Genomic DNA, 15,503 nt, shown 5'->3' with positions numbered 1-15,503 from the left:
AGTTCTTATAAATGAGAGCATGGAAAGGTAACATTTCAGGTTATTTTCTGAGCAAATGTAACTTAAATTTCATGGGGCAACCACACTTATCTAATAAAAAGCATTTTGTTACAAGAATTCTCAGAGATAAACTGTCATTCTCAGTAGAGGGGGATCAATGTTTTTGGGCAGTAAAATTAAGTAGTATTTTCTACCAAGCAAAACATAAACATACCTTATTCTTACGTATTGTGTGATTATTTCTGGAAAACTTAAGTTTTCCTGAATTTGAGCAATTAATAACCTCTCAAAATGTTGAAAATCTCTTGGAGTTATTCTTCAGAGTAACTAAATATGTATTTTATATACTTATTTTTTTTACAAGATGTCAACAACACTTCAGAAAGCAGCTGGACGTGAAACCAAATATGTAAGTACTTTTATAATTACTCTATATTTTATATGCAGAAATGTTTACTTTGTGTCCTTTTAAACAATACTGGGTAACTGCACAGACCTCTACTTGTGACATCAGGTGTTGACTAACACAGTGAAGTGAATATATTCGGTGCTGGCAATTGAGACTTGAGATGTCTTCTCACTGTTGTAAATCCATCATGTCTGGAGTCTCTTCAGTGTGGTGTCTGTTGATAATTTTACCTGTATGAATATGATGTTGAAATTAATTTCCTCAGAAACTTGTTTGTTGTTGTTTCCTTCAAGTATGGGGCAAAAGCTCAGCTATTTGGCAAACAGACTGTTATGGATGCTGAAGGATGCATTTGTTTGGACTCAGCCTGCACTGTACAGGACTTGCTTTGGTAGAAGTCCTTTAGTTCTTGATTATCCATCAGAATTTGGGATTGACCCAAACTTTTCTTTTCAAGGTATAGGGCTGGCAGAAACCCCACAGTTTAGATGAATAGAAGCTTTTTTGTCACATACTCACACTTTCCAACATATGATGAAAATATCTATATTGAGTAATTTGTTCAATTATTGAAACATTAGTCCCAGTTAACATTTTAATTCTCACTAGCACGCATAGTTACTGCATTTTACTTGCAATTCATCTAGTCATGTGGTGAGAAATCTTACCATTCATCATTCAGCACTTCTATTGAACCTCAAATCAAAGCAGTGCTGGCAAAGCAATAAAGGTCTCACAATTTTATGACCGCACAGTGCTTGACTGATTAATTCAGTTTTGCTTTTTGAATGTGCATATTTTATTGCATATTGTCATTTTTACTTGACAGATTGTGCTGTCTCATACTAATTAGGAAGAATAATGGAAGAGAGATTTTTAATGAAATAAAAGAGTGTACTTCAAAGGTAGTCTTTGAAAACAGAATGTATTTAATACCACTCCAGTGCAGATCTCCAGCTCTCAAAACTGTGGCTGACATATACCATAAATTCAGGTATCCAACTTATATGCCTAGGGATACAGTTAGTTTCTCTTTGCTGGCATGGAAAATCACCCTTACAAACACTTTTATTTCTAATCTCCACTGGAACTTTTTAGATCAATGAAACAAATCAATATTTAAAAGCATGTCTGGGAGTAATACAGAGGATTATTGATAAGCTAACCTTTCTTATAAACTCTGCAAGCATGTTGAATTTTCTGTGTGTCAAAAAGGAGACCGGGGTCTCCAGGCTGTGCTGTGATGCCTGAACTTGGTGGATCCAGGCTCTGTTGGACTCTACCATTGCTGTACTTTGCAGCAGAGTTTCCTGAGGGATGTTTCAGGTGTCCCAAATAGCATCCATACATCACAGCTCTTTCCCTTTCTCTCGCTCTGCTTCCTTGGTAGGACATACAAATGCTCTTTCTGTCGCAGCTAATAAACCAGGTGGTGGTTTGTCCTCTGACCCTTAGGGCAAGGGCACACTGAGATGGTTTTCCACAGAGTTGTCTTCTTCTCTTCCCCTCCCACTTCCATCCCTCAAAGTGTGGCCCCCAGCCCAGCAGGAGACCCAGGGTGGCTTTATCCCTTCAGCTCAACAAGAGCAACATGCTCCATATTACTGTACAGGCCATGATGGAAAACTGTCTGGGATAATGGCAGTTGTGGATCAAAGCATACAAGGAAGTGTGCTGCCCATCAACTGGAAAGGACCTGTTCCTGAGTGAACCTCTCTGTGTGCTGACTTTTGTTTGCTAGAGGAGGTATAGTTCAGGGGGCAACATTTCTTCATAGTAGGTACAACATGTTTGTTTTGAAACAAGGGGCCTGCTTGGAGTCAATCTAACAGTGTCTCCAGTATAAATCAGGAACTGAGTATTGTACGGACATTTACCACAACACCAAATTGTGGGTAATGCCAGGAGGTCTGGAGTGACTCTTTGAGGTGTCTTGGAGTAATAATTTTTACCCATTTTTTTTTCTTTATTTTTCCAAAACTTTTTTTTTGCCTTTGGTAGGAGGCTTTTAGTTTATGCAACTGAATTAATTTTACTAGAAAAAATAAAAATATTAGTTTAGCGGTATAATTTTCTTCATCTTTTTATACTTATGTTGTCTAATATTGAGATGCTTGTCAAAATGGTGTTTTGAGGGCATTTTTTGTTAAAAGAGAAGCTTTAATTTGTTCATGAGTAATACTGAAGTATTATTTATAACCACACACATATAAAGATATACGTATGCACACATTATTGTATTGCTAATTACTTCAATAGGTTATATGGAGTAGTAGATATACAAATATGTTGAAATAGCCTGCCATTTAATAATTAAATGTCATAGATTTGCCTTGGCTTCAACTACTTTTTATTTTTTCTCATGCATCAGAACCTTTTAGGGATGTAAATAACTGTGCAAGTAGCAAGGGAGTGTATAAAAAGTATGAAAGCATCGCTGACTTCAATGAAATTACAGCAGTTTGTACCAGCTAACAAAGTACTATAGTTGTAATTTAATAACTCTTAAAACTGTGTGGTCTTTGATATGATCCCCTTCACCATTTTATAATAGTGTATATCTGTCAGCTGTAGGGATGATACCACTGATTTGGAATAATAATTCTCTAAATGAGAATTTCTCATGATTAATTAAAAAAATTAATGTCCATATTATTGATATTTTTTCTCTTTTTGAAAGCTCTGTTCTAAAAAAAATTTTCTTTTAAGTGTTATAGATATGAGTCAAAAGTGAAAAACATGGAAAAACATGAAGCAGCTAAAAATGCACACAGATATGCAGAAATAAGTAGTACTTTTCTTTATATGTGGTCTGCTGTGCTTACACATATCTCAGATAACCCTTTTGAAATGAGATTTATTCTTAATTTGTGCCACTGAAGTGAGAGAATTTATTCCATCCTGCTTGTATTTGTAGATCATTCTGAAGTGTTTTGATGTCTTTAAGCTCACAGTAAGATTAGCCATTGTGGTTCATGGTATGAAATAGTCCCTGGTATGTAAGTAACCACTATTAAAAACTCTAGTTTACTCTGTCAAGGGCAGAGGAGGTACTTATTGTAGATTTAGTGCTAAATAACAACTGCTTGGGATTCAGTCTCTGACTGGTTGGGAAGGTTTCCTCCAGCAGCATCTGTGTTTAGAGATGTGGGTGCTCTCAGTATGGAGCACAGTCCTCCACTATGACTCACGTTGACACTGCTATTAAGACCAATGTAAGAGTAGAACCAAGAGGTCCAGAGAGTGACTAAACATCTCTACTTAGCACTTGGGAGCCCATAACTGGAGTTCGGTGGCCAAATCTCTCAAAGGTCTTTGTCACAGGGTAACAAAAGAAGAGAATATTCTTCCCTTTTTAAACATGTTGGATTTACTTTTATAATTGAAGCAGTGAGAGAAACTTCTAGTTGAGTTGATAAAAATCCAGCTGTAGAGGTCCTTCTGTAGAGAGTACAAGATGTAATGGCATTGACTTGTCTTCTGCTACAGCTTGTAACATCTAACTGTCGTACTTTTTTTACTACTGTACTGAAGGGTATTCGCATTTTAGGGTCTCAAGGCCTCCAGATCACACCTACATGAAGGAAGGTCATGCTATTTGTACAGAAACACTGTGTTATCCAATGTTATTCCTACAGGGCTTGAAGGAATTGGGTGGAGAGATCAATGCATCAGAAATTCTGAATCTCATCAGTGTGAGGACAAATAAGTGGCACGTTGTTATTTCACACACACACTCAACTACTTCGCATTCATTACATTTGTCATTGATCTGGAAAACAGGGTCCCTGCTGTTCAATGTATACTCAGATAAAGGAAAAAAAAAGATATTGCTTAAGTAGTATTATTTTGGTTTTCCCACTGTAAAGTCAGAAAAAGTTGAGAAGGTTGGACTGAGCTCCCAATACAATTGACAGTGTTAATAACATTGATGCTGCAAATTAACGGACAATGGCAGGCTCAGAAAAGTAAAACTTTAAATTTCAAGATTAGATCAAGGTGAAAAAGTGAAATTTTTTTGCACTTGGAGAAAAGAATCTCTAAAATCTTAACAACAGGCATTTATATTTGATTATATCTAGAAATAAACTAGAAATGAAAATATTTTGTATTCTCTTATCAATTGCATATCACTGCATCGGTGGGAAAAGCTTCTGTGGCTAAGCATAGTGCTGTATGTGGATTTTTCTTCTGTCACTATTATAATCACTATGATATTGTATACAATACTGTATATATTCACCTTTTTTGCAGGCCAGCCTTTACAAATCGGTGCCTATGGTAACAGAGAGTCAGATGGTATGTATGACACAACTCTGATACACTGTTTTTCAAAATTTACACAAGCACTAAAGAATATTCATTATTAAACTCTTTCTTAGTCCTTTGGAAAAAACTGCAGTCTGTATCTTCCTACAAAGCTGCATTGTTTCTACAGAGCTGCATTCTTTTTTTCTGTACTGAATACACATCTGTTTTAAGTAACTGTGAATCCTAACACTACATGTAAACCCATGGAACAAATGACGAACTAGAGTCTTGCTGAATCTTGACGTGTGTAACAGCAATGGAGTCTGTTGCTGGTTCTAGAACTCTTTCAATATTCCACTTCTACAATTTTGTTTATATGCAACAAGATTATAGCATCTATTTTCTTCTTATACACTGTTTTACATCAAAGCTGACTTAACTAGTGAAAAGCAAGGGTAAGATTAAAAAAGAAAGAGCGGTTATGCATTAGATGTTCATTTTAGCTCTCATCATAATTTAGTCTTGGAGCCAAACTTTCTGAAGAGAGTCAGAAGAGAATTCATGGAGCCTGTCCAAGTGACAGTCACTGCTGCTGAATGCTTAGGGGAAAAAAAGGAGACGTGGGTGAGAATCTTTCCCATTGTATTTCAGCTAATGGAATCTTAGGGACTTCCTGAGTCGATTTCTTCTGCCTAGTAATCTTTGACTACATCTTCTCTCATGATTTTTTCCAGTTACTTTTTGAATTTAATTATGTTTTGATATCTGTAACATTCTGTAGCAATAGGTTTTATTTTTTAATTACTCATTGTATAAAATAGTACTTTAATTCTTTGTTTTAAACATACTGCTTGACCTCAGTTCTTGTGCTGAAACAGCAAATAAGTTTCTTTCTTCACTTTCTAAATAATACTAATGATGTTCTAGGTATTAACAATAATACAATACCAGTCATTTCTGTTTCATGCAGAAATTAAAAATTGCTTAGTCACTCGAGTAGTATGGATACTGTCCCATGTCATTGATGATCCTTGTTGGCCCTTTCTATATTTTTTTGGGTTTTTGTTTTTGAGATTGGGAGACTAAAGCTATAAACTGCTCTTGTATAGCTCTGAAACAGTGCTTCCTATTTACATGATGATGTGATAAGGTCCTTTTTTGCTTTTTCTATTCCTTTCTTAACAATTTATGGTACTTTATTTAGTTCTTACTTGTATTGAGAAGTAAGCCAATGTATGCATAGAACTGCATACAGTAAAGCTAAGATATATTTCCTGAGTAGCAAGAAAGAGCTTCTGAGTTAGATAGTCAGTGCAAGTGCAAATTTAGCATATAGTTAAGCAAAATGTATCAAGGCTGAACTCAGTTATGTTTTACCTGCCTTATATCATTCATTCACTCAGTATTGCAAGATCTCTGCAACTCTTTGCACTGATACTTTGTTTTTACTCCCCTAGTCAGTATTTTCAGTAAATTTTGTCATCTTCCCAGCCATTCTTTTCTAGCTGATCTAGAAAATATCCATATTTCGAAGCCCAGATTCCAGAGCAGATCTCTGAGGGACTCTGTTTGTGACTTCCTTTCACTGTGAAATTCAAACATTTATTCCAATTTTTTTTTCCTACCTTTTAGTTGGTCCACAGGACTTATTCTCTTTTACTCCATAGCAGTTTAATTCTTTTCATAGACCTTGCTGAAAGACCTTCACCAAAGCCTGTTCCAGATAGCATGGATGCACATCCACTAAACTTTATAATCTGTGATGCAGCCTCATTTTGTTAACCCTGGTCATGTGTTTAGGGACCTAGCGGAAAAAAACCCCAAACACTGAGCCTCACATAGGACAGTCTGTTGCAACTGACCTCCTGTATTGCGTGTTCCTAGATACTGAAAGTTTTTTATACTGCTAATTTAAACATAACCTACATCTGCTCTAACAACCAGCTTTCTTAGATCAATAACTCTTCAAAATAACTGTAAGACTTGTCTGACATGAGTGCCCTTTCAAAACCCATTCCCTATTATTTGTTCAAATGTATACTAATTCTGCTCTTTAGTGTAATTTATTCCTACTACTTTGCACAGCTTGAAATGTCACATGTATGGATTTGTGTGATTCCTGGTCCACTTCATGGTTTCACACTGGAATTGCTTTACAACTTTATTTATTCCTTGAGCTTTAGTTGCTCATTTTATTGATTTGTTCTCAAATCTGTGTTATTGGCACTGTACCTGAGACGGTTCCTCCAAAATATTTCTTTGACAGTGTGAGAACCTTCTTAAGTATTCCTGTGGGGAAAGCTGAAGTGAGGAATTAATTTTCAGCCTTGATCTTCTCTTCTTCATGCATGTTTTTTATGCCTCAGTTATATCTAGTGGCCCCAGAGACATTTAGTTGTGAGGAAATTTAGCAAGTTTTTTTTTCGAAGTCTTTTTTGGCCTAATCCATGACATTTTTATATTAAAGGCTAGATTTTTTTTCTTAGGTTCTCAACTTCCTGTCTTCAGAACCTTTTCCTCCTTATTCTTTTTTTCACTTCTTTGCACTGCTCTTTGAACATTCCAGTATTTATTGGTCTCTTCAAGTCTCTTTATAAGGTGATGCACAGCTTCTCTAAATGTTACTGTCTTAAGTAGCATTCCAGTCACTTATAACCATTTCATCCTTTTGGCAGTTCCTTTTTTCTTTCTTTTTTTTTTTTTTTTTTAATTTCACTGGTTTTAAATTGCTATCACTATACTGGAATTCTTGTGCATGTTTTACTCATTATAATAGAAGGATTTGAACCATATTGATCAGCTAGTTTCAATGACCCTGCTGTGGGCAGGGACAGGATTGCAACTGGGAACTGACTCACCAGTTTCAGCAAGATCTCAGGGGCAACCAGTGTCATAATAACAGGGGAAAAAATCAGAGGTGAACATGGCCATACACCTGCCAATGAGAAGTTCAGTCTTCTGACTTTTCATGCAAGTATCATGCAAGGCTTATTTTCATACAAAATACCTTCTGTTCCTGAAGGAGAGTGACTACATCCATACTGCCTATAGAGAGGCACCCTGGCCCAGCCTATAGCTTGTTTCTGATTGTGCATTTGCTGACCGGGGCCAAAACTATGCCAGGGAGCACTGTGGCACTAAATCAGTACCACTTATTATGGGTCAGCTCTGAAACTTGTGTCTCGGCCCTGTGTAATTTGTTGAAAGGGCTGTAAACATACCATGGCAGCCCAGTGTAACCATAACAGCCTTTACCATTTTTTAATGTCATTGTAGGAAGACCAACATTTTCCTTGGCAAAACCAAGTTTTAGCTTGTTTCTCAGCAGTGTCAGCTGATACAACTGCCATCAAAGAAAGAGTTCAAATTTTTAGTTTTGGATCAAAGATTTTATATAGCTTCTCAGAGAGCTAATAAAGTATTTAGAATTCTGGTTGATATCTGTCACTGTTAGCAGAGTCAGACATAAACATATGACTCAGTCAGCACTTGAGTGCATGATTGTTGTTTGGAAAATGCTACCTTAAAAGCATTTTTACCTCATGCTTTTGGAAGAGGTTTCTTACATAAGGAGAGTAGCTTATCCTTGATGATTTCAGGTACCTCAATGGGCTTTTAATTGCATGATTACGTGGTGTGGAGGAGTGCTAGAAGGCCACAGGTTCTTTGTCTGCATAATGATGACTTGATAACAAGTGTACCTTTCTTTTTAGTTTTATATTTACCTTTCTGTTGAAAGCCAGACATTTTTATGGATGTTTTTCAGAAATGTTGATAGGAAAATAAGTATTTTATGGTGAATCCTACAAAGATAAGTCATGAACTATGGACCATAAATTCATTAAATGAGCACTGCATTTTTCACTAAGTTGACCTTTGTAATGAAAAAGTTTTTGATGCAGCTTGGCAGTTATTACTCTTTAAAAACAATATCACTGCATGGTTGATTTTTTGCTTTCAGTTGCATATTTTTCTTATTTAGGAGGCAAATGGAAGTGCCCCAACCTGTTGAAAGGGTGGAGGGGACGAAACGCAAAGCTGAGGGAACATATTTTGGTTCCTGGGCCTTGCTCTTCCCACGTGCATTGTGCTTCTCCCTTCCTCTGCCATCTTCACCCTGGGCACTGCTCTGTCCTTTCCCAGGACAGAAGCAGAGCACAAAACATGAGGACATTTTCTGCCTCCTGTACCCTCCCCTTCAATGGACATCCCTCTTGCCTTGCATGAGGTTCAACAAAGCTAATACCGGGTCCTGCCCTTGGGTCATGACAACCCCATGAAACACTACAGGTTTGGGGCAGAGTGGCTGGAAAGCTGTGGCACTTAGGGATATAGTTTAGTGTTGGACTTGGCAGTGCTAGGTCAATGGTTTGACTTGATGATCTTAGAGGCCTTTTTCATCTTAAATTATTCCATGGTTCTATGACTCTATAAAATCCAGCATGCAATCAGTAGTATTATTCCCCAGAAAGACTTTCCCCTCACCTGGGTGTAAGTTAAATTACAGCATCACATGTTGTCCTTCCTTGTTTCACAGTTAGTGTTTTGGGCAGCCCAGTGTGAAAGCAGATGTGTGGCTATGCATAAAGTGTGACTTGAACTTATCAAGGTGCAGCTGAACAGCCAGCAAAAAACCAGACAGCAAAACCCACAAACCATACTGAGCTACTGACACTCAGTAGCTATGAGGTTCTGTGCCTAAAAACAGCTCTTGCCATTTTGGTCTACACTCTACATTAAAAGTAATCCAAGCAGCATGACACCTGAGTAATTTTGGTGGTGAAATATGTCATTAATAAAACTTCTAAAAATCTAGTCAGTACAGCCCCACTGGAATTGACTTGTCTAAAAAATATTCTCTAAATTGTACAGTATTTTATGTTATTTTTCTTCCATCTCTTCTCTCCTGGGTGTTCTATGGGTCAAGACAAAACCCGGTGTCATTCGTCCTGTGCTGGTGAAAGGAAAGAGTGCACAGCAAAAGGAGGAGCCCTATCAACCCAATCCTTTTAAAAAGTACCTTGAAGAAATCAGTGATCAAGGTATTGAGCAGGTGAGTAGCTTTCACTCTGAAGGATTTTATAGCTTCAGCTAGTTTCCTTAAAGAAGAAGGAAGAAACATAGATCCTTGTTTTGTCCTGGTCTCTTCTTTTATTTTGCAAAGTTAGATGATTCCCCAAGGGGCACCTGGCTTCTTAAGGAAAGTCTTCAAGCTGGGGGTGGGCAGCTGGGCTTTCTACAAGGACTTTTTTTTCTGGTGATGTAAAAACCTGTATGTTTAGGAGACGACCTCTTTATGATGTCTGTAGGAAACACTGTAATAAAAGTAAGTTGAAATCTTGTACTTCCCTGTCAAGCAGGTGTCTAGATCAGATCTATTAGAAAGTGCTTCTGTCATTTGGGGCCCAGACCTGAATCTTCTCTAAAGAGAAGTGACAGCAAGGACTGGGCAAGGTTCACTCTTCCCTCTCCAAGGAAGACTGAAGAGGAGCCCCAGTGTGTCTCCAGTGTCACTCCCCAGTGCATAGTCACTCCCCACATGCATGAACCCCAAGGTTCATATCCATGTTCCTCCACAGCTTGAGGGTACAGTTCGTCTGCCACATGTGAGGGGCATTAACGGGCAGCCTGTGGGGCAGCAAAGATGCTCTCTTCTTCCACAGCCCTCTGCATGAAGCCATAGGATTACTTTGCAAAAACACATCTTGAACTTTGCTGATCTGTATGAGTTCTTATCTTGGAGAAATCCCAGATAAATGGCTCTGACAGCCTTTTCTCATACATTTATGTTTGTGTGCATTATTGCCAAATAAACCTTAAATGTGATACATAATCTGAATGTTCCTGCTATTAAGCTATCCAATATGTTCCAAATTTTCCATTTTTCAGTGTGGTTGTTACAAAAAAAGCCAAAATAATTTCATATAAAAGTTACATATTAAAATTAATGAAAAAAATCATGCACTGACTTTAATAGAGAGAAAAGGTAATTTTACAATTAATATGTTCAATTTTTCTTCCTTTATTTAAAAGAACATTGTTGTGTGCTTTATATTATTGATAAATTGATATTTTTATTCCAACCTGAGTAATATTACAATTTGCTGTAAAGTACTTGTTATTTTAGTAAATCTCTATTAAGACATCTTTGTTCTGAAAAAAGAAGTACTGTGACTTGTATTCAGAGGATTCACTTACTTAACAGAAACTGATTTTGTTTGTGTGAGAAATAGCTATGTGATTCTAGTGGTGGTCTAGCAGGACAATTAATAATACAATCATATCGAGATCTAGGGAAAACACTAAAGTGCTGAAGAAGACAGCATATGCTTTTAATTTCTTCTCTTGCCTCGCAGAGTAGGTTTATGGTACTAATATAAGTCCCTTGTCGGTGGAGGAGACTTGGTTGCCCACATGAGAGTGTTCACAATCTTACAGCACCTGTGAAACTCTCCTGGGGGGTTTTAGTGTCTGTAAGAGCGCTGCAGCACTGACTGTGGGGCTGGGCTAGGTGCCCAGACAACAGCTTGAAAACTGCTGTGACTGTCTCTAACCACTGGGTTTTTAGCCTTTAAAGACAGTCATTCTCCCTCTTCACTTGCTCTCAGTAAGTGAGTATTTTTGGCTGCACAGTGGATGACTTCCAGAGAGGGGAACCAATGTTGCCCCCAAATCAGGTAAATTTATTGCTTTCATGGGATATACAAGCTGGGAATTGAAACTAGGAGACTAGGAGCTAAGCATTCTGCTCTCTGTGGAAGAGGTGGTGCTAATCCACTTGTCCTCAAATAAAAGTTTAGCAAGCATTTACTGTGGCTGACAGCAAAACTGCTCACACTGTTACCAATTTTTTCGAGTTTTCTCTGAAGATTTTCCCAGTCATGCTGGGAGGTTCAGCTCTTACATTTCTTTTCCCTCCCTCCCTCTGAGTTTTCTTTTTCTTTTTTTCTAGTAGTTACCAACAACAACCTCTCTTGGTGATGTTGCTGCCCCTCCTTCACCTAGCCCATCTTGACAGGACAGTCCCTTTCAGACTGCATCTTTGAGGAGGGTAGAGAACTAAATGAGATTCCAGATTGTATCAGCTTTATTAATTTCTCTCTTTTGATTTTTCTTAGACCTCTACCTCTCTACCCTGTCAAACCTGCCAGTGTGACACTGACCACTGGTGACTATGTGGGTGACATCCAGCTTGAGACATAATGATGCAGGCAGCTGTAACTTGTGACCTTCAGCTTCATGTCCCTCTGTTGAACACAAAGGTTTTTTTGCACACAGAGAGTAGCTTGTTTGCTTTTCATTTCATTAAGACACGTCCCTATGTGGAAAAGTCCATTTCCCTTATAAAATAATAGTAGTTTTTTCTGTAACAGGTAGCTGTTCTCATGCAGATAATTCAAAGTGATGAATAGAGGAAAGAAAAAAAAAAGATATCTAAATTAGTAAAGATCATCTGTAAAGGATGCAACTCAGCTCTCCATCTGTATTCTGGATACACTGTAAATAAGTTGTGTATATCCCCCCTCAAATACTTTTTACAGACAGGGTGTAATATTTCTGAGGTTCCAATCCAACAGTATTAAGGGTCCCACGTTTTTAGATGCCTTTACTGGAGATGGTATTTTTCCCATCATGAGAAGGAATTTTTTCTTTTCAGCACATTTCGGTAACATTTCAATAATTTTGCAAGTATGGTCCAATTTGTTCAAAAAAGCACCACAAAATATACTGGAAGTAGATGTAACTCATGAGCAGCGCTGACATGATGGTTTTATGAAGATTTTAATTTCAAATTGGGGAAACAGAATCTTTCTGGGTGAAAAATAAGATGTTTTGTTACATAATAATGTGAAAAGACTCACAAAGAATGTTAGAGAATTAATGTTCTTGCAAGTATTTATTAGCAAGGTTGTACTTAGACTCCTCTGCCACATAAAAAAATAAACCACTTTGAGCAATGAAAGAAGCCAGATAAGGATGAACTAAAGAGTTATTAGTTACACTTGGAATGAACCTGTGAGACCAGTTTGCCAAGGTTTATCATTAATAGAAGCAGGACTGGTGCCTCTGATGAGGAGTGGCAGGAGGTAAGGTTGGTGTGAAGTGACTCCTTCCAGGCTCTGATCCACTTATTTGCTCAACACTCACTCTTTGGTGAGCAATGCATTAGTTCGTGCTGAAAATAATCACAGATCTTGTCACAAGTTTTCTGGTTCTTTAGATCAAAAGGCATAGCATAGGGAAGTTTCTGGCCTAAACTCAGCCAGCCAAGTCGGTGAGAACTCAGGATGTATTGTGTCAACAGCCTTGACAAAAACTCAAGTGTTAGATGTGTGCCAAAATCTTTTTTAAGAAGTATTTTATCCTTTAGGTGCAAAAAGAATGTACATATTGGGGCTTTTTTGGCCAGAAACACTATTAACTACTGACAACTTAGAGCAGTGAAATATATTGTGTATGGACCTTCACTAGTTTAACTCTTAAATGTCTGAAAAGGTTTGTTAGAGTGTTATTGAAAAACCTGGAGCGCTCCTGCTAGTTCACAGATAAGGCAAAGTTTCTGTTGTACCTCTCAGACACTGTTTTCATATTGGTTTTGGTCCCAGTCCACCCTCTCATAAAATGTCCCAAATGTGGCTGTTTTATCCTAGCACAAGATCCTTCAGGGCTTTACTTTTCTGTCACTTGAGCATCAGTTGAGCAGCAGGAGGGAGATGCACTGGACCCCAGTCAAAGTATAACTGGTTCAATGGGACACCTACAGCAGGTTTTTGTGTGTGCACTTTCATGCCAAGTATTGGCATGAAAGCTGAGTACCTTTTATGGTGAATCATCAAGACCTATGAAATGTAAAAAAGGTGCACTTTGCTTTCTGCCCAAACTAACTTCTTTTTTGCGCCCATTAATCTGTTTCTGTTTACTTTTGGTTTTTGGTTGGTTGGTTTTTTGTTTTCTTTTTCACTGAAGCCTGCTTTCCTACATCCAGCTAAACTGATTCCTCCAACTAAGTCCCCTTTGCATCCTCCATCCATCTCCCTCACTGACTGTCTAAACTCTGGACCTTTCAGCCACTTGTCTTCCATCCCATGTCATGTTCACAACAATTCTTGTAACCCTTACAGACACAGCTCTTTGTACAATAAGGTGAGCATCAAGTGTGGTGTGATTCAAGAGGTTTGTCAGACTTTTATAATTTTAATTCTAGGCAGAATTGAGCTGAGTCATTAGGATTCAATAGTTGCAGGTGCTCTGGGAGATGCATCTCAAACAAGCCTGTGTCTCCAGGGATTTCCTGGAAATATTACAGCTTCTCCTTTCCTTGGCACAGCTTATGTGAGATCTTGCTTCCTCCAGACCAGCTAGGACAGAGCTCCCATGACTCTTCATTCAAACTATTTCTTCTCTGAAGGAGGAATAATCTATTTCATCCCTCACGCTCAGTTTGCCTTTAACATTTACCCACATTAAAGTGATGGGGAATGAGTAAAGGGAGCATAACCTGAGAGAAATACAGGCTTTTCCAGTGGCTCTATCTGTCATCCTGACAAGCAGTTGACTCTTACCAGTACAAAGGGCATCACCTATTATTCTATGATTCTATATTATTGCTGACGTTCTTCTCTTCTTTGAAACAACAGTGGAGAATTTAGACAAAAACCTCTGTAATCCAAGGTGTGTGGGTAACAGGGCTGGCTAATGAGCTCTGTAAGGTGAACACTGTGCCCTATGTCTTAACCAAAGTCTTTTTGAAGAGCAACTGGTACAAGGTACCTCAAGAGAGCCCCTGTCTGGCGTTAGAAAAGCACCAGTTGTGGAAGTCCACAGAAGATGTTGTTTGGAACCTCTCAGATGCATCCCTTCCATGTCCTCTTTTTCTAACACAGTCTGCAAATGATCAGGCCTTGGTGCCAGGAGAGATTATCCCAGTTTGAGATTTACAGCGTGTTTTGAGATGCAAGAGGTTAAAACCAGTCATTAGGTACTGTTTCTTTAGGCTATGTCATGGTTTCCTCACCAGATAGCATTTGATAGACTGGGTTTGGTTCAGTTTAAATTTTTACTGAACTGGGCTGATATGTTTACTTAGGCAGCAATGATTTTATGATCAAGTGTTTTTTGACAAGTTTCACATGAACGAGCAAATAGTTCACATGACCACTAAAGCCATTTTTTTATAATCAAAATGGGTGTTTGCTGTTGCTAATGAAAACAATGCTAGAAACTCGGAAATTTGAATAGAAAAGGGAATAAGTCAGGGAAAAGTTGTCTGAAGAAAATTAAGATAGTATAATTTTTTGGTAAATCATGTTAGCTGTTCTTTTGGGAAACAGGGTAACCAGATGTCAATACTGGACTAGCTTAATACAAACAGAGGTTTATTCACCCTAAAAGTAAATATTCCTCAGCTGGAATTTTTTAATGTTTTTGTTTGGATCTGTAATATTAATATTCTTCAATAACAAAAGGATGATTAATTTTGATTTTTTTCACATGATAAATATTTAACATTTGAGTCAATATATGTTGATAAAAATCCTGACAATATTTGCCTATTATTTCCTGCACCACCCAACTACATTCTGAGCTATTAATGTTTTTAAAAAGAAATTATTTAATTTATTGTCATAAATAATTAAAGTGGCAGAAAACACAGTACTGCAAACACAGTATCAGATGTTGAGATTTCAAACAATTAGACCCTTTCTGTAAACAACATCCTGACAGCATGTGAATTTTTTTCCATTCTCAGCTATACCTGCACCGTTATCTCTGTAAATTCCCTGAAGTTCTCCCTCAACACTCCATGTCTCTCAGGATAAGGGATGATAAGCAATGTGACTCA

The 15,503-nt window shown here is 37.7% G+C and overlaps 1 protein-coding gene across 2 annotated transcripts in view; it reads left to right on the top strand.

Annotated features, from left to right (window-relative positions):
* MLIP (muscular LMNA interacting protein) overlaps positions 1 to 15,503 on the top strand; it is a 106,550-nt gene that overhangs the window by 71,375 nt on the left and 19,672 nt on the right. For both annotated transcript variants that reach the window (XM_032683950.1, XM_032683949.1), the window contains 3 exons: positions 365 to 409; positions 4,664 to 4,708; positions 9,588 to 9,713. In XM_032683950.1, coding sequence (XP_032539841.1) covers positions 365 to 409; positions 4,664 to 4,708; positions 9,588 to 9,713 — 216 coding nt within the window. The remainder of the gene's footprint in view (positions 1 to 364; positions 410 to 4,663; positions 4,709 to 9,587; positions 9,714 to 15,503) is intronic.

This window comes from Chiroxiphia lanceolata, chromosome 3 (assembly GCF_009829145.1).
Source record: "Chiroxiphia lanceolata isolate bChiLan1 chromosome 3, bChiLan1.pri, whole genome shotgun sequence".
Lineage (NCBI taxonomy): Eukaryota > Metazoa > Chordata > Aves > Passeriformes > Pipridae > Chiroxiphia > Chiroxiphia lanceolata.
The sequence above is the reverse complement of the archived record's forward strand: the minus strand, read 5'-3'. Positions and strand labels throughout refer to the sequence as shown.